General features: G+C 45.2%; 1 protein-coding gene across 3 annotated transcripts in view; it reads left to right on the forward strand.

The window, feature by feature from the left end:
- Positions 1-18,791, forward strand: part of LOC100969148 (S-adenosyl-L-methionine-dependent tRNA 4-demethylwyosine synthase TYW1) — a 246,532-nt gene that overhangs the window by 3,124 nt on the left and 224,617 nt on the right. For 2 of the 3 annotated variants that reach the window (XM_034964192.3, XM_055115061.2), the window contains exons 4-6: positions 10,122-10,223; positions 14,915-15,109; positions 18,411-18,701. In XM_034964192.3, the coding sequence (XP_034820083.2) occupies positions 10,122-10,223; positions 14,915-15,109; positions 18,411-18,701 (588 nt within the window). The remainder of the gene's footprint in view (positions 1-10,121; positions 10,224-14,914; positions 15,110-18,410; positions 18,702-18,791) is intronic. The other variant, XM_034964194.4, reaches the window with a different exon arrangement.

Raw genomic sequence — 18,791 nt, forward strand, 5'->3', positions numbered from 1 at the left:
TGCAGATGGTAATAGTATGGTTATCTCAGGGTCACTGTGAGGATTTAGTGATATTATCTGGCATGTACTTTGATTTCTCCTTTTTTCTTTTTTTTTTCTTTTTTTAAAGACAAGGTCTCTCTCTGTTGCCCAGGCTGGAGTGCAGTTGTGCCATCTTCGCTCACTGCAACCTCTGCCTCTCGGGCTCAAGGCATCCTCCCACCTCAGCCTCCTGAGTATCTGGGACTATAGGTGCATGCCACCATACCCAGCTAATTTTTGTACTTTTTGTAGAGATGGGGTTTTGCCATGTTGCCCAGGCTGGTCTTAAACTCTTGGGCTCAAGCAATCTGCCCGCCTCGGCCTCCTAAAGTGTTGGGATTACAGTCGTGAGCCACCGTGCCCAGTCCCATTCTCTAATTATATCTAGATGCTACCTGTTTCTGTGTTACAAGGTCACAGCTATTTTAAAAAATTTTATTTTATTTTTGAGATGGTATCTCACTCTGTCCCCTAGCCTGGAGTGCAGTGGTGTGATCTCGGCTCACCACAACCTCCGCCTCCTGGGTTCGAGCAATTCTCCTGCCTCAGCCTCCCTAGTAGCTGGGATTACAGGTGCCTGCCATCACATCTAGTTAATTTTTGTATTTTTAGTAGAGACGAGGTTTCACCATATTGGCCACGCTGCTCTCGAACTCCTGACCTCAGATGAGCCACCCGCCTCAGCCTCCTAAAGTGCTGGGATTACAGGTGTGAGGCACCGCTCCCAGCCAAAAAATTTATTTTATTTTTTTGTAGAGACAAGATCTTGCAATCTTGTCCAGGCTGGTCTTGAATTCCTGGCTTCAAGATATTCACCCACCTTGGCCCTCAAAGTGCTGAGATGATAGGCATGAGCCACGAGGCCTAGCCAGGTCACAGCTAGTTAGTGCTTTCTAGGAAAAGATTTTAAGGAAGGCTAGCATGAAAATAAATTAGAGGAAAAATCAAGGTCTGTTACTTTTGTGGACTACTTCAGAGGGTTCTACTGCCCTCTTGTGGAAGTTGCGCAGAATAGTACTTCTTAGGTTTTCACTACTTGAGTGCAGATACTTTGCTTCATTTTACAGTCGAAGGTCACTTGTTAAGTTAAACCTTAAGCAGTGGAGGTGGGAAACCTGAAAAAAAGCAAAAAGGTATCTGAGCAGCCAAAGCAAAGTCCTTTTAATGTTACTTATAAAAAACCTTTTTCAGAGCCTCTTTATGCATGTTTTTACCTTTTTAAAAAAAATGATCAAAAAGATCAAATGAATACTTGCAGATGGTAACAAATCCAGGTGTACAGAAAGTTCATAATGAAATGTACTCTCCAGAAACCTTTTAACTATTTCTATTTTTAGTTCCTCTGATGCTTATGCTGTGTTTCGAGATTTATCAACATTACACAAAAGTTATTGACTCTTTATATTAATTAGTTTATACAAACAGCCCTCAAGTCTCAGTGGCTTAATGTTGCTGTCCATATCATAGTTGATTTTGGGGTAGATAGCCATCTTCCATCTTAAAGCTGCGCCATCTGAATTTATTTTTATTTATTTTATTTTATTTATTTATTTTTTATTTATTTATTTTTTTGAGATGGAGCCTCGCTCTGTCGCCAGGCTGGAGTGCAGTGGAGCGATCTCGGCTCACTGCAACCTCTGCTTCCCGGGTTCAAGCGATTCTTCTGCCTCAGCCTCATGAGTAGCAGGGACTATAGGCGCCCACCACTATGCCCAGCTAGTTTTTGTATTTTTAGTAGAGACGGGGTTTCACCATGGTGGTCAGACTGTTCTCGAACTCCTGACCTCATGATCTGCCCACCTTGGCCTCCCAAAGTGTTGGGATTACAGGCGTGAGCCACCGCGCCCAGCCTTTATTTTTATTTTTTAAGAGACAAGGTCTTGGCCTGGCGTGGTGGCTCACGCCTGTAATCTCAGCACTTTGGGAGGCCGAGGTGGGCAGACCACTTGAGGCCAGGAGTTCGAGACCAGCCTCGGCAACAAAGCAAAACCCCATTTCTACTAAAAATACAAAAAATTAGCTGGGCGTGGTGGTGCACGTCTGTAATTCCAGCTACTTGGGAAGCTGAGGCAGAAGAATTGCTTGAATCTGGGAGGTGGAGGTTGCAGTGAGCCTAGATTGCACCACTGCACTCCAGCCTGGGCAGCAGAGTGAGAACCTGTCTCAAACAAAAAAAAAAAAAAGGAAAGAAGAAAAAAAGAGATAGGGTCTTGCTCTGTCACCCAAGCTGGAATGCAGTGGCATGATTTTAGTTCACTGCAGCCTTGACCTCTTGGGCTTCAGCGATTCTCCTGACCCACCCTCCTGGGTAGATGGGAATATGGGCTTGTGCCACCATGCTGGGCTAATTAAAAAAATTTTTTTTGTAGAGATGGGGTCTCCTTATGTTGCCCAGGCTGGTCTTGACTCCTGGCCTCAAGAGATCCTTCTGTCTAGGATTACAGGCATGAACCACCATGCCCAGCCCATCTCAATATTGGGCTAGGATTACAGGATAGGATTACAGGTGTGAGCCACTGTGCCCAGCCCATCTCAATATTTCTTCATTCTGCTGTTGGATTTGATTGATTCGTATTTGGTCGTGTGTAGAAGACTATTAAAAACTTTTGCCTCAGAAGGCGTAGCTTCATTGTCTTCCAGCATGTTAGTATTGCTAATGAGAAAGCGAATTTGTAGATGACTTGATTATTTTGTTTCTGGAAGATTTTCGGATCATTTCTTTGTCCTTGATTTCTGGAAATTTTATGGGAAGGTGACTATTTGGATCTTTTTCAGCTATTGTTCTGTATACTTGAATTTTTTTTGTTTTGACGATTTGTATGCATTTTGACGATTTGTGTGCATTAGTTCTGTTAATATTTCTTGGATGAATTTTTTTTTCCCTTTTCATTTCTTTTTTTCTGGGATTCCTGTGGGATGTTCTACCTTTTGGATCATCTTCTGTGTCTCAGATCTTTTCTCTTATATTTTTGTAACTTTTTCTTTTTCTTCTTCTTTTTTTTTTTTTTTTTTTGAGACAGGGTCTTACTCTGTCACCCAGGCTGGAGTGCAGTGGCGTTGGCCTCCCAAAGTGCTGGGATTTTTGTATTTTTAGTGGAGATGGGGTTTCTGCATGTTGGCCAGGCTGGTCTCAAACTCCTAGCCTCAAGTGATTCACCCGCCTCGGCCACTGAAAGTGTTAGGATTACAGGCTTGAGCCACGCGCCTGGCCCTAAATTTCTGTTTCTAATCTTAACTGTTTCTCTCAACTCCAGACTTTCATATCGAGTTACCTATCTTAGAGCATCATATGAATGTCTAGTAAGCATCTTAACATCAGTGTGCTCAAAACTGAACTCCCAATTTTCTGCCCAAGCCTGCTCTACTTGTAATCCTTACAATTTCAGTAAATGACAACTTTATCCTTCCAATTGCTTGGTCCAAAACACCTTTTGGCTTCTTTTTATACAACCCATGTCCAGTCTGTCAGCAGATTCTGTTTGTTCTACTTTAAGAATAGATTCAGTTTCCAATCACTTCTTACCACCTTCACTGCTACTCTCCTGGTCCATGCCATTGTCAACCTAAATACCACAGAGAGGCTCTCCAAAAGAAAAGATGTTTGTTTGGGAATAGCACGTACATTGCAATGGGGATACAATTGCCATAGTAAACTGCATGTATTCAGGGAAGTAAAGGAAGGCAAAGATTTTTACGGGAAAAAATGAGGATTACAGAATTGTTTTGAAATAATTATTCTTGCCTACAAAGGTTAATAACAAAGGTGACACAATCCAAGGTTGGACATGAAGTTGCTGGGCAGATGTCCTTGCAGTAGTATTTTTTGTGTAAGGTTGCACTGGTCTTTGTGCAAGGTTGTATTTTTTGTAGAATCTTTCTCATTATCAGGAATTTGAGTGTGAGGCTGAAAAGAGCCGGGCACATTCCTCAGCCCCAGGCTCAAAACAAACAAGCCCAGTACAAACACATCCCATCCTCCCATCCCACCACATATCGCCATATATCTCTCAAACTTCCTGAGCCCAGTACAAACACCACCAGGAAAGTCTCCGATAAGGAGACAGCCGTTCAAAGTTTTACTGAAAGAGCGGGAACCAAAAGAATTCCTTTGTTCCCCTGTAACTTTCAGGCTATAAAAAGCAAACACTCGCATTGTTCAGGGCCCTCTTGTATGCTGTGGAATGGAAGGACCAGGTTCGAACTTGTAGTAAAGATCCTTGCCGCTTGGCTTTGACTCTGGACTCTGGTGGTCTTCTTTGAGGAACTAACAGTCTAGGCACAACAAGGCCAGGTGTGGTGGCTCATGCCTGTAATCCCAGCAGTTTAGGAGGCTGAGGCAGGTGGGTCACTTGAGGTCAGGAGTTTGAGATTAGCCTGGCCAACATGGCAAAACCCCATTTGTACTAAAAAATACAAAAATTAGCCTGGTGTGGTGGCACATGCCTGTAATCCCAGCTACACGGGAGGCTAAGGCATGAGAATCACTTGAACCCGGGAGGCAGAGGTTGCAGTGAGCCAAGATTGCACCACTGCACTCCAGTCTGGGGGACAGAGTGAAACCTTGTCTCAAAAAAAACAAAAAACAAAAAACAAAAAAAACAATCTAAGTGTGCGAATTCTTTGTCTTCCCTAGCTCTTATTGTCAGGGATATTTTAACATAAGTAACTCCATGTTGTTGATTCTGACAGCTTTGACACTGCCATGATATTTTGTCTGGATTAGGACAGTCATCTCACCATTGATTTCTGCTATAATTTGTTGTTTGTTCCCCCAAAACTGATGTTGAAATTTGATCCCTCGTGTTGGTGATGGGCCTAATGGGAGGTGTTTGGGTCCTGGGGGCAGATCCCTCCTGAATAGATGAATCCCTGGGGGAGGGGTGAGTGAGTTCTTGCTGTCTTAGTTCCCAAGAGAGCTTGTTGGTAAGAAGAGCCTGGAACCTCTCCTGCACTCTTGTTTCCTCTCTTGCTATGTGATCTTTGTGCTCGCCAGCTCCCTTTCACTTCTACTCTGCCAGGAGTAGAAGCAGCCTGGAGCCCTCACCAGATGTAGTTGTCCAATCTTGAACTTTTTCAGATATCAGAATTGTGAACCAAATAAACCTTTTTATGGTGGCCCATAACAATTTTTCCTTTACATAGTTAGCACTTCCTTAAGGACCTCTTGTAAGGCAGGTCTGGTTGTAATAAATTCCCTTAGCATTTGTTTGCCTGAAAGGATCTTGTTTCTCCTTCGCTTATGAAGCTTAATTTGGCTGGATATGAAATTCTTGGTTGAAATTTCTTGTTTTCTTTTTTGAGACAGAGTCTTTCTCTGTCACCCAGGCTGGAGTGCAGTGGTGCGATCTCAGCTCACTGCAACCTTTGCCTCCTGAGTTCAAGTGATTCTCCTGCCTCAGCCTCCCGAGTAGCTGGGACTACAGGTGTGCGCCACCACATCTGGCTGATTTTTGCATTTTTAGTAGAGATGGGGTTTCACCATGTTGGTCAGGCTGGTCTCTAATTCCTGACCTCAGGTGATCCACCCATCTTGGCCTCCCGAAGTGCTGGGATTACAGATGTGAGCCACCATGCCCTGCTTGAAATTTCTTTTCTTTAAGAATGCTCAATATAGGCCCCAATCTCTTCTGGATTGTAGGGTTTCTGCTGAAAGGTCCACTGTTACCCTGATGGGATTCCGTATGTAGCTGACCTGCCCCTTCTCTCTAGCTGCCTTTAACATTTTTTCTTTCATTTCGACTGGAGAATCTGATGATTTTGTGTCTTGGGGATGGCCATCTTATGTATTATCTCACTGGGATTCTCTGCATTAAATAAACCTTTTTAAAACATAGATTGGGCTAGGCACAGTGGCTCACGCCTATAATCCCAGCACTTTGGGAGGCCAAGGCAGGTGGATCACTTGAGACCAGGAGTTCGAGACCAACCTGTGCAACATGGCAAAACTCTATCTCTACAAAAAATTCAAAAATTAGCCAGGCATGGTGGCATGTGCCTGTAGTCCTAGCTACTCGGGCGGCTGAGGTGGGAGGATTGCTTGAGCCCAGGAGGTCAAGGCTGCAGTAAGCCGTGACTGTGCCACTGCACTTCAGCCTGGGCGACAGAGTGAGACCTTGTCTCAAAAAAATAAAAGACATAGATTACCCAGTCTCAGGTACTCCTTTGTAGCAAAATGGACTAAGACAGTGTTTCTGATTCAGTACCACTTGGCCCTCTTCTGACTCCAGTGTACTCTCAACTCAGCAACCTCAGTGACTGTTTGAAAACTTAGGTGAAATCACGTCATCCCTCTGCTTAAAACCCTGCACTGACCCCTTCATTCAAGAGTCAATGCTTGAGTCCTCACAGTGGCTCAGAGATCCTACACGTGTGGCTCTTTGTTAACTCTCTTACCCCATCTCCTTGGTTTCTTTTTTTTCAGTCTTAGTAACCTCCTCTGGGCCTTTGCAGTTCACTGTTCCTGCCGCCTGGGATAACCTCATGGTTCTCCCAGTTCCTTCGGCTTTGGCTCAAATCTCACTTTATCCTTATGTTAGTCTGTTTTGCATTGCCATAAAGGAATACCTGCAGCTGGGTAATTGATATGGTTTGGATCTGTGTCCCCACCAAATCTTACGTCGGATCGTAGTCCCAGTGTTGGAGGTGGGGCTTGGCGGGAGGTGCTTAGATCTTGAGGGCAGATTTCGCATGAGAGGTTTAGCACCATCTCCCTTGTACCGTCCTCGTGACAGTGAGTTCTCATGAGATCTGGCTGTTTAAAAGTGTGTGGCACTGCCTCCTTCTCTCTCTTGTTCCTGCCATGTCATATGCCTGCCCCTCCTTTGCCTTCCACCAATATTGGAAGCTCCCTGAGGCTTCCTCAGAAGCAGATGCCGTTACACTTCCTGTACAGTCTGCAGAACTGTGAGCCAATTAAATGTTTTTTTTTTGTAAATTGCCCAATCTCAGGTATTTCTTTTTTCCTTTTTTTTTTTTTTTGAGATGGAGTCTCACCCAGTTGCCCAGGCTGGAGTGCAGTGGCGTGATCTCGGCTCACTGCGGCCTCTGCCTCCCAGGCTCAAGTGATCCTTCCACCTCAGCCTCCCAAGTAGCTGGACCACAGGTATATGCCACCATGCCCAGCTAATTTTTTGTATTTTTGGTAGAGATGGGGTTTCACCATGTTGCCCAGGCTGGTCTCGATCTCCTGACCTCAAGTGATCCGCCCGCCTTGACCTCCCAAAGTGCTGGGATTACAGGCATGAGCCACCATGCCCGGCCAGGTATTTTTTTTATAGCAATGCAAGAATGGACTAATACTGTAATTTATAAAGAAAAGAGGTTTATTTGGTTCATGGTTCTGCAGGCTCTACAAGCATGGTGCCAACATCCACTTGGCTTCTGGTGAAGCTTCAGGAAGCTTCCACCCATGGAGGAATAGGTACCACATGGTGAGAGAGGGAGCAAAACAGTAGGGAGAGATGTGAGGCTTTTTTTTTTTTTTTTTTTTTTTAAACAGCCATCTATGAACTAATAGGGCAAGAACTCAACACCAAGGGGAGGGCGGCAAGCTGAGGTAGGAAAGTAGAGTCTGGAGATAGAGCCTAAGGCCAACCTGTGGCTGACGTCCTTGAATTAAACTGAAAGGAAAGCTTTAGCCTCTGATGGGCTGTGGGCTAATTCTTTATTTGCATATGGTATAACTCCACTGCAGCCTCTGATTGGCCATGAGCCAATTCTTCATTTATATAGGGTGTAACCAATTGGAAGCCTCCCAAGGGTACCTGGGGGTGTTACCAAATTCTTCTAGCTTAATAAAAACCTAAGCTTAATAAAAACAACTGGAGCTCTTGAGCCACTTGCTCAAGCCTGCTTCCTGACTGTAGAGTGTACCTTCCCATCAATAAATCTGTGTTTTTGTTGCTTCGCTTGTTGCATTTTTTTCAGTTCTTTGTTGAACATGTGAACAACCTGGACAACTCCTAGGCAAGACCCTCCACTGGTAACAAAGCCACTCCTGAGGGACCCACCCCCATGACCCAAACACCTCCTATTCGAGCTCACTTCCAACATTGGAGATTACGTGTTAATGATATTTGGAGGGGACGAATATCCAAACCGTATCAGTCCTTGAGGCCTGCTGCAGTACTGTTTTCTGACCCCCAAATACCTTTTCTCTTTTTTTTTTGAGATGGAGTCTTGCTCTGTCGTCCAGGCTGGAGTGCAGTATGGCACGATCTCGGCTCACTGCAACCTCTGCCTCCTGGGTTCAAGCAGTTCTCCTCCGTCAGCCTCCCAAGTAGCTGGGATTACAGGTGCCCACCACCACTCCTGGCTAATTTTTGTATTTTTAGTAGAGATGGGGTTTCACCATGTTGGTCAGGCCGGTCTCGAACTCCTGACCTCAGGTGATCTGTCCGCCTCGGCTTCCCAAAGTGTTGGGATTACAGGTGTGAGCCACCACGCCTGGCCAACCTGTCCTTTTTCTATACCAGTTCTCATGCTTACTATTGGGAGTTATCATTAGCCCACAAGACTGCCCCCACTTCAGACACCAGTCACAAGTCCCGGCTTTAAATTTAGGGTTCTGCACCACTGCCTCCTCAGGTTCTATAGGATGACTCACAGACCTCAGGAAGTTGCTTGACTTATGTTTAGTGGTTTATTATAAAGGATGCAACTCAGGAACGGCCGAATGGAAGAGCTGCACAGGGCCAGCTATGGAGGGGTGGGGGTTGAGCAGGGCTTCCAGGCCGTTTCTGGCCGTGTCTTCTCCCCAGCACATTGGTATGTTCACCAAGTCAACAGTCTCCATTGTTCAGGGGTTTTTCTTGGAGGCTCCATTACATAGGCACAATTGATTAAATCATTGGCCTTGGTGATTAAGCTCAATCTCCAGCCCCTCTTCTCTCCCTAGTGTTCCCTGTTGGGGCTGGGGTAGGAGGTGCTGAGTTTAACTTCTCATCAGTTTCTCTGGCAACGAGCCTCCATCCTGAAGCTATCTGAGGCCTCACTCCAGTAAGTCATCTCATTAGCGTACAAAAAATATTAATTCCATCTTTTGTTGTAGTGGCTGCTCCCAGCCTAGAGCTTCTCTGGGGTTCTGTTAGCCCTGTGAACTCTTCCCTAGGACTTTTTCCTGTCTGTCAACCGGCTTCTTTTCATGTTTCCCATTCTTTTCACTCTTCACTCTTTCTTTTATTTTATTTATTTATTTATTTTGGAGATGGAGTTTTGTTGCCCAGACTGGAGTGCAATGGTGCAATCTTGGCTCACTGCAACCTCCGCCTCCTGGATTCAAGTGATTCTCCTGCCCCAGCCTCCCGAGTAGCTGGGATTATAGGTGTGTGCCACCACGCTTGGCTAATTTTGTATTTTTAGTAGAGACGGGGTTTTACCATGTTGATCAGGCTGGTCTCGAATTCCTGACCTCAAGTGATCCAACCGCATCGGCCTCCCAAGGTACTGGGATTACAGGTGTGAGCCACTGTGCCCAGCCCATTCTTCACTATTTCTTTTTGCACTTCTCTGTGTTTATTGTTTTTTAATATGTTATTTTCTTTATGAGACAGGATCTGAGTCTGTGGCCCAGGCTAGAGTGCATTGGTGTGATCGTAGCTCACTGTATCCTCTAACCCCTGGGCTCAGGGGATCTTCCCGTCTCAGCCTCTTGAGTAGCTGGGACTATAGGTGTGTGCCATCACACCTGGCTAATTTTTTAATTTTTTTATAACGATGAGGTCTCACTTTGTTGTCCAGGCTTGGCCTCAAGTGATCCTCCCACCTCAGCCTCCCAAATTGCTGGGATTATAGGCATGAGCCATCTTGCCTGGCTGATATGTTTACTCTAGTAGGGCAAGGCAGATTGATCATCCAAAGCCAAATTAGATTCAGTCCTACGTAAACCCTGATCGGGTGAGAACAACACAATTGAATGATCTCTGTAATGGTGCCCAAGAAAATGGTAAGAGTGAGGACAGAATTTGTGTTCATGAAGATACATATCAGTCACTGAAAATATTTTTCATGAGGAATGCCACATTCTTGTGCCAACAGGGGTAAATGAGGGTTATATTTGGCTCATTGAAGACTTTATTTGATGTTTTTTGTTGTCCTATTAGGGATTCGCAACAGTTCTTGCTGAAGCAGTTACGTCCCTGGATCTGCCTGTGGCCATTATTAATCTAAAAGAATATGATCCAGATGATCATCTGATAGAAGAGGTTGGTAATTGTCTTTTTCTTCAATCAAAACTCTCAAATTTAACTGATCTGCAATCTTCACAGTAAATTTAATTAGATAACTAGAATCTTCAGAATAAATTTAATTTTCGTGCTAAGGGATTTCAGTTAGTTGAATTCCAGTGTGAATCAGACAATTGAATGTGGGATAAGGTTCACTGATTCTCACGTGGTGTGGGGCTTGTTCTTCAGGTATGTTAAATTCTCCTGGGGCAGGGCTAGAGGTGAGAAAGCTTGGGTGGTTGGAAGTTCACTCCTTCCCACAATTTTCTTTTTTCTTTTCTTTTTTTTTTTTTTTTTGAGATGGAGTCTCACTATGTCACCCAGGCTGGAGTGCAGTGGTGCAATCTCAGTTCAGTGCAATGTCCATCTCCAGGTTCAAGTGATTCTCCTGCCTCAGCCTCCCAAGTAGCTGGGATTTATAGGCATGCACCACCATGCCCGGCTAAATTTTTTTTTGTGTGTCTGTGTTTTTTGCTAGAGATGAGGTTTCACCATGTTGGCCAGGCTGGTCTGAAACTCCTGGCCTCAAGTGATCTGCCCGCCTTGGCCTCCCAAAGTGCTGGGATTACAGGCATGGGCCACTGTGCCTGGCCCCTACTATTTTTATTTTTTTAAAATTTATTTTATAGAGACAGGCTCTCACTCTCTCACCCAGGCTCTGGAGTACAGTGGTGCAATTTCAACCTCCCGGGCTCAAGTGATCCTCCTTCCTCAGCCTCCTAAAGTACCTGAGACTACAGGCATGTGCTGCCATGCCCTGCTAATTTTAAAAGATTTTTTTTTTTTTTTTTTGACATGGAGTCTCGCTCTGTCACCCAGGCTGGAGTGCAGTGGCGCGATCTCGGCTCACTGCAAGCTCCGCCTCCCGGGTTCACGCCATTCTCCTGCCTCAGCCTCCCGAGTAGGTGGGACTACAGGCGCCCGCCGCCACACCTGGCAAATTTTTTGTATTTTTAGTAGAGACGGGGTTTCACCGTGTTCGCCAGGATGGTCTCAATCTCCTGACCTTGTGATCCGCCTGCCTCGGCCTCCCAAAGTGCTAGGATTACAGGCGTGAGTCACCGCGCCTGGCCAAAAGATTTTTTATAGAGATACGGTCTCACTATATTGCCCAGGTGGGTCTCGAACTCCTGGCCTCAGTCTCCCAAAGTACTAGGATTATAGATACGCCCAGCCCTCCCCGCTATTTTGAATCTCTTAATCAAGGAAGGGTTGTTATTGATGGCAGTGTGCTATACTTGTAGACCATGGGCAATCCAACCAAAAGGTCAAAAGCAGAGAGTATGGGTTTCGGAATCAGAGAAATCTCTTATTAGCTGTGTGACCTTAATGCATTAGTTAATGTCTTTTTTTTTAACGGAGTTTCGCTCTTGTTGCCCAGGCTGGAGTGCAATGGTATGATCTTGGCTCACTGCAACCTCCAACTCCAGGGTTCAAGTGATTCTCCTACCTCAGCCTCCTGAGTAGCTGGGATTACAGGTGCCCACCACCATGCCTGGCTAATTTTTGTATTTTTAGTAGAGATGGGGTTTCACTGTGTTGGCCAGGCTGGTGTTGAACTCCTGACATCAGGTGATTTATTTGCCTCGGCCTCCCATAGTGCTGGGTTCACAGGCATGAGCCACTGCGCCTGGGCGCATTACTTAATATCTATGAGGGTTTAATTTCTTCATCTGAAAAATGTTCCTCCCCTTTTTTCTCCAGTCATGCCCAGTTAGGGGATTTCACCCTACAGCAGTGGTTCTCAAAGTGTGGCCCCTGAGCCAGCAGCATCAGCATCTCCTGTGAACTTGCTAGAAATGCAGAATCTCAGGTCTTAGCCTAGCTGCATCGTAGAGCTTAAACAGTGCTCCTGGTGATGCTGACACAGGTAGAGTTAGAGAAGCAGAGGCTGGGTGTGGTGGCTCACGCCTGTAATCCCAGCACTTTGGGAGGCTGAGGTAGGTGGATCACCTGAGGTCAGGAGTTCGAGACCAGCCTGGCCAACACGGTGAAACCACGTCTCTACTCAAAATACAGAAATTAGCTGGGGTTGGTGGTGGGCGCCTGTTAATCCCAACTACTCGGGAGGCTGAGGCAGGAGAATTGCTTGAACCTGGGAGGCGGAGGTCGCAGTGAGCCAAGATCGCGCCATTGCCCTCTAGCCTGGGTGACAAAAGCAAATCTCCGTCTGAAAAAAAAAAAAAAAGAAGCAGCACATAGAGCTGGGGTTGACAAACTTTCACGTAAAGGGCCAGGTAGTATCTTCACCTTTGTGGGCTGGGCAGCTACTCAGTTTTGCCACTGAGGCACAAAACAGCCATAGATAATATGTAAATGAATGAGTGTGGCTGTGTTGCACTAAAACTTTCTTTAAAAAAAATAGAGGCCAGGCGTGGTGGCTCTTGCCTATATAATCCCAGCAAGTTGAGAAGTCAAGGCTGGTGGATCGCTTGAGCTCAGGCATATAAGAACAGCCTGGGCAACATGGTGAAACCCCGTCTCTATTAAAAATAGAAAAATTAGCCATGGTGGTGCACGCCTGTAGTCCCAGCTACTTGGGAGGCTGAGGCATGAGAATTGCTTAAACTCGGGAGGTGGAGGTTGCAGTGAGCTGAGATCATGCCACTGCATTCCAGCCTGGGTGACAGAGCGAGACTCTGTCTCAAAAAAAAAAAGCAAAAAGGCAGCAAGCAAGATGTGGCTCATGGATTGTAGTTTACCGGCCCCGTCTTAGTGGTTAAATATCTAGCTTTAACTCTGTCCATTTCTTTGTCCCCCAAGAAAATGTATTGGTGTGCACATGAGTGAGCTTGAATGTGCTCTAAATTATTTGTGAAAAATTATTAGCAAACTTTGATATTACTTATAACTTACCTCATGACTTGGAACTCTTAAGATGAATTCAAACACCAGGCTATCAAGACTAAGGATACACAGGTTGAGAATCCCTGAACCGCAAATTGGAAATGCTTTAAAATCCAAATTTCTGGAGCGCTGACAGGAGGCCACAAGTGGAAAATTTCGCACCTGACCTCCTGTAATGGGTCAAGGTCAAAACGCAGTCAAAAGTTTGTTTCATATATGAAATTGTGAAAAATATTGTATAAAGTTACCTACAGGCTATGTGTGTAAGGTGTATATGAAACAAAGGAATTTTGTGTTTAGACTTGATATATCCCCAAGGCACATCATTTTGTATATGCAGATTTAAAAAAAAAACCAAAACAGAAAAAAACCTCTAAAATCCAAAAAACTTCCCATCCCAAACATTCTGGATAACGGATACCTAGCCTGTATTTTGTATCCCTGGGATTTGCAACAGTTCTGTTTAGATAATGGTGCCAAGTGTTAAATTACTTTATGTTTAAAACTTTTTATTGCTTTAATTTATTAGATAATTTTTTAGAGATCTCTCTGTATTTTTTCTTTTCTTTTCTTTTTTTTTTTTTGAGATGGAGTCTTTGCTTTGTTGCCCAGGCTGGAGTGCAGTGTGCAGTGGTGTGATTGTGGCCCCCTGCAGCCTCTGCCTCCTGGGCTCAAGCAGTTCTCCTGCCTCAGCCTCCCGAGTAGCTGGAACTACAGGCACCCACTACCGCGCTTGCCTAGTTTTTGTATTTTTAGTAGAGATAGGGTTTCACTGTGTTGCTTAGGCTGGTCTTGAACTCCTGATCTCAAGTGATCCACCCGCCTCAGCCTCCCAAAGTCCTGGGATTACAGGTATGAGCCACTGGGCCAAGCCAACATCCACTGCCTTGATATGGATATTCACAGCTTCCTGCCTGAGGAGATGTTAATGGACCGAGAACATGGTTCCCCTATTCCTTGGAGACTTCAGAGATTTAAAACAATCTCAAACACCAAATACAACTCTTATTGGATAAGCAAGGTCACCACATTCCTTGTCTTTTTGACACCACAGAGCAGCTTCCACTCTAAGGAAGCAGGAACATGAGCTGTTGTTTTCTCTTAAGGTTTGAAACTCAGGTGCCTTATTTTCCCCCAGTGTGTTCTTCCATTAGTAGCCACCGTGCCTGGCCATCTCTCTGCATTTTTTCCTTTTTTTTTTTTTTTTTTTTTTTTTTTGAGATGGAGTCTTGCTCTGTCGCCCAGGCTGGAGTGCAGTGGCGTGATCTTGGCTCACTGCAAGCTCTGCCTCCCGGATTCATGCCATTCTCCTGCCTCAGCCTCCCGAGTAGCTGGGACTACAGGCACCCGCCACCATGCCCAGCTAATTTTTTGTATTTTTAGTAGAGACAAGGTTTCACCGTATTAGCCAGGATGGTCTCGATCTCCTGACATTGTGATCCGCCCGCCTCAGCCTCCCAAAGTGCTGGGATTACAGGCTTGAGCCACCGCACCCGGCCTGTATTTTTTCTTGATTGATTTGGATTTTGTTTCCACTGTGGCAAATTAGCGATGATGAGAATGTATAGTCTGGATAACGGAATGGCGTATATGGTGAAATATACCAGGAGGTATACTGGCAGGAGCAAGGGACTGGGTTTTCTCCCCCGTGCAAGCTGTTCTTGCTGTGTTTCTTAGTCATGCCCTTCACTTTCGAAAATGAACCATGTTTATGAAGGTGCCCTTTGTTCTTTGAGATGAGTATGCTTTTTTTCAAAGGATTTTCTTCATTGAGATAATTTATGCCTTGAATGTTCTACTGAAACAATTACTTTCTTGGTTAGGTGACTAGTAAAAATGTTTGTGTCTTCCTGGTTGCGACATACACTGATGGCCTACCAACTGAAAGTGCAGAGTGGTTCTGCAAATGGTTAGAGGAAGCATCCATTGATTTTCGATTTGGCAAAACTTACCTGAAGGGTATGAGATATGCGGTATTTGGCCTGGGAAATTCTGCCTATGCTAGCCACTTCAACAAGGTAGGTCTATATTGAATTATAGGAATAAATTCTCCCCATAAACACACACACACACACACGCACACACACGTACACACACACAAACACACACGTGCACACACGTACACACACATAAACACACATGTATGTGAAATAATCCACAAACTTTGGTAGCTAGTAATAAATACATTTCTTCTATTATTTTATTAATTGATTGATTGAGATAGAGTTTTGCTCTGTCGCCCAGGCTGGAGTGCAGTGGCACCATCTCAGCTCACTGCAACTTCTAGCTCCCGGGTTCAAGTGATTCTCCTGCCTCAACCTCCCGAGTAGCTGGGATTACAGGCATGTGCCACCAGGCTTGGCTAATTTTTGTATTTTTACTAGAGACGGGATTTCACCATGCCAGCCAGGCTAGTTGTGAACTCCTGGCCTCATGTGATCCGCCCAAAGTGAGCCACTGTGCCCGGCCTCTTCTGTTTTTTTTTTTTTGGAAACAGAGTCTTGCTCTAATCCCCAGCTGGAGTGCAGTGGCGGGATCTCAGCTGACTGCAACCTCCGCCTCCCGGGTTCAAGCGGTTCTCATTTATCAGCCTCCCGAGTAGCTGGGATTACAGGCACCCACCACCATGCCTGGCTAATTTTTTTGCATTTTTGGTAGAGACAGGGTTTCACCATGTTGGCCAGGCTGTTCTCGAACTCCTGACCTCAGGTGATCCACCCACCTCGGCCTCCCAGAGTGCTGGGATTACAGGTGTGAGCCAGCATGCCCAGCCTGCCCAAGCTCTTTATGCAGGTGAACTCTTAAAAAAAATTTTTTTTTTAAATTATGTTTATTTTTTCAAGACAGGGTCTTGCTTTGTCATCCAGGCTGGAATGCAGTGACCTGATCAGAATTCTCTGAACCTTGAAGTCCTAGGCTCAAGGGATCCTCCCAAGTCAGCCTCCCTATAGGCTGCACCACTACCCCTGGCTAATCTTTCAATTTTTTTAGAGATGAGGGTCTCACTGTGTTGCCCAGGCTTGGTTCAAACTCCTGGCCTCAAGCAGTCCTACCCACCTCAGCCTCCCAAATTTCTGGGATTACAGGCATGAACGTGTCCAGCCTGAGCTCAGTTTTAAAAAATCATGAAATTTTCGGCTGGGCATGGTGGCTCACGCCTGTAATCCCAGCACTTTGGGAGGCTGAGGCGGGCGGATCACGAGGTCAGGAGATCGAGACCATCCTGGCTAACATGGTGAAGCCCCGTCTCTGCTAAAAATACAAAAAAATTAGCCAGGTGTGGTGGTGGATGCCTGTAGTTCCAGCTACTCGGGAGGCTGAGGCAGGAGAATGGCGTGAACTCGGGAGGCAGAGCTTGCAGTGAGCCGAGATCTCACCACTGCACTCTAGCCTGGGCAACAGAGTGAGACTATGTCTCAAAAAAAAAAAAAAGATCATGAATTTTTCAAGGGAAATGAAGGAAAAAACATTCATTGCACTTTACATAATAAAACATTAAATTTTTTGGTTAGTTTTCCCGGGCTATTTTTCTAAATGAAATTAACTTGGCTCCTTTTGCATCCTGTTCTCTACACTTGAAAAAATGAAATGATGGAGCCTCTCAGTTTCTTGGTCATTTGCATTGTGTACCTCTTCCTAGGGATGGGCCCTGCCTAGCTGTCTGTCTCTGGTGGAGTGTGAGTGATGGTGGAGGTGGGGAGTTTTCTTTAAAAGCTGTTTACGGCTGGGCGCGGTGGCACACTCCTGTAATGCCAGCACTTTGGGAGGCAGAGGCGGGCGGATCACCTGAGGTCGGGAGTTCAACCCCAGCCTGACCAACATGGAGAAACCCCATCTCTACTAAAAATACAAAATTAGCCGGGCGTGGTGGTGCATGCCTGTAGTCCCAACTACTTGGGAGGCTGAGGCAGGAGAATCACTTGAACCCGGGAGGTAGAGTTTGCAGTGAGCCGAGGTCGTGCCATTGCACTCCAGCCTTGGTAAGAAGAGTGAAACTCTGTCTCAAAAAAAATAAATAAATAAAATAAAAGCTGTTTTCATTCTATTGTTGTGTCACAATGTAGATTTTGCTCCATATTTTCATTAAAAACATTTTTGATTATGTGTTTTTTGAGAGAGGGTCTCACCATGTTGCCTAGGTTGGAGTTCAGTGGCTTGCTGCAGCCTCGACCTCCCTGGGCTCAGGTGATCCTCCCACCTTAGCCTACTGAGTAGCTGGGACCACAGGCGCCCACCACACATCCAGCTAGTTTTTGTATTTTTTGTAGAGACGGGGTTTTACTTTGGTGCCCAGGCTGGTGTTGAACTCGGGCTTGAGCATTCTTCTCACCCCGGTCTCCCAAGGTGCTGGAATTATAGACGTGAGCCACTGCATCTGGCCTCTCCCCATATTTTCAAATAAATTAGACTATGATTGGGAAAATTCAGATATGTAAATTTTTTTTTTTTTTTTTTTTTTTTTTTTTTTTTGAGACAGAGTCACTCTCTTGCCCAGGCTGGAGTGCAATGGCACAATCTCGGCTCATTGCAACTTCTGCCTCCAGGGTTCAAGGAATTCTCATGACTCGGCCTTACAAGTAGCCTGAATTATAGGCATGTGCCACCACGCCCCACTAATTTTTGTATTTTTAGTAGAGATGGGGTCTCACCATGTTGGCCAGGCTGGTCTTGAACTCCTGGCTTGAAACAATCTGCCTGCCTCAGCCTCCCAAAGTGCTGGGATTACAGACATGAGACACTTCGCCTGGCGTAGATACGTAAATATTTTGTTTAATGCCTTGCCACTCAGGAAGCTTATTAAGTTTTTGAACTCTTAACTATGCCTCTGATAACCCCTGTTCCTCAGCTTAATTGCTTCATATCACAGTGAAATAAATTACTGAGTTTAGGAAATTACGAATCTTGCCAAATTGATTACATTTTCATTTTATAACTGAGTAGGCTTAGGCCCCATAGGCTTTGTTACATTTTTGGAACTCATTTATTTTGTTAACTCCTGTTTTGTTCTTATCATGATATAGAATGGTAGGTTTCAAACTTTTTTTTAGTCATTAACCCTTCATTTGATAAAGGGGGTTTGTTTGTCCTTTTGTTTAAAAAAATAAATCTAAGGCAGAAAAGTAGAATACATTAAATGCAGCTCTTCTGGGTCAAGGCTGGAGCTTGAAGGCTTGAAGGTCATTTTGCCAAGCAATTTCCTCTTCCTTAGCGGCAGCCCATGACTAGGGGCCCCAGAAGGACTTTGGGCTTTTGCAGAGCAGTCTGGAAAACCCTGATTTAGAGAACTGTGCTTTTAGCCTATCTATCTTTTCCTCGCAGGTTGGCAAAAATGTTGACAAGTGGCTCTGGATGCTTGGCGCGCATCGTGTGATGAGTCGAGGGGAGGGCGACTGCGACGTGGTTAAAAGCAAGCACGGCAGCATTGAGGCCGACTTCAGAGCATGGAAGACCAAGTTCATCTCCCAGCTGCAGGCACTTCAGAAAGGGGAGAGAAAGAAGTCCTGTGGCAGCCACTGCAAGAAAGGCAAATGTGAATCTCACCAACATGGCTCAGAGGAGAGGGAGGAAGGATCTCACGAGCAGGATGAATTGCATCATAGAGACACCGAGGTATACCGCCTGTGTGTTCATCTCTTGAGGCTTTCCCCTTCTGCTTGGAGATCTCGAGCTTGACCTCTTTCTCAATAAACCATCTCGTTG

The sequence above is a fragment of the Pan paniscus genome, chromosome 6 (assembly GCF_029289425.2).
Source record: "Pan paniscus chromosome 6, NHGRI_mPanPan1-v2.0_pri, whole genome shotgun sequence".
Taxonomy (NCBI): Eukaryota; Metazoa; Chordata; class Mammalia; order Primates; family Hominidae; genus Pan; species Pan paniscus.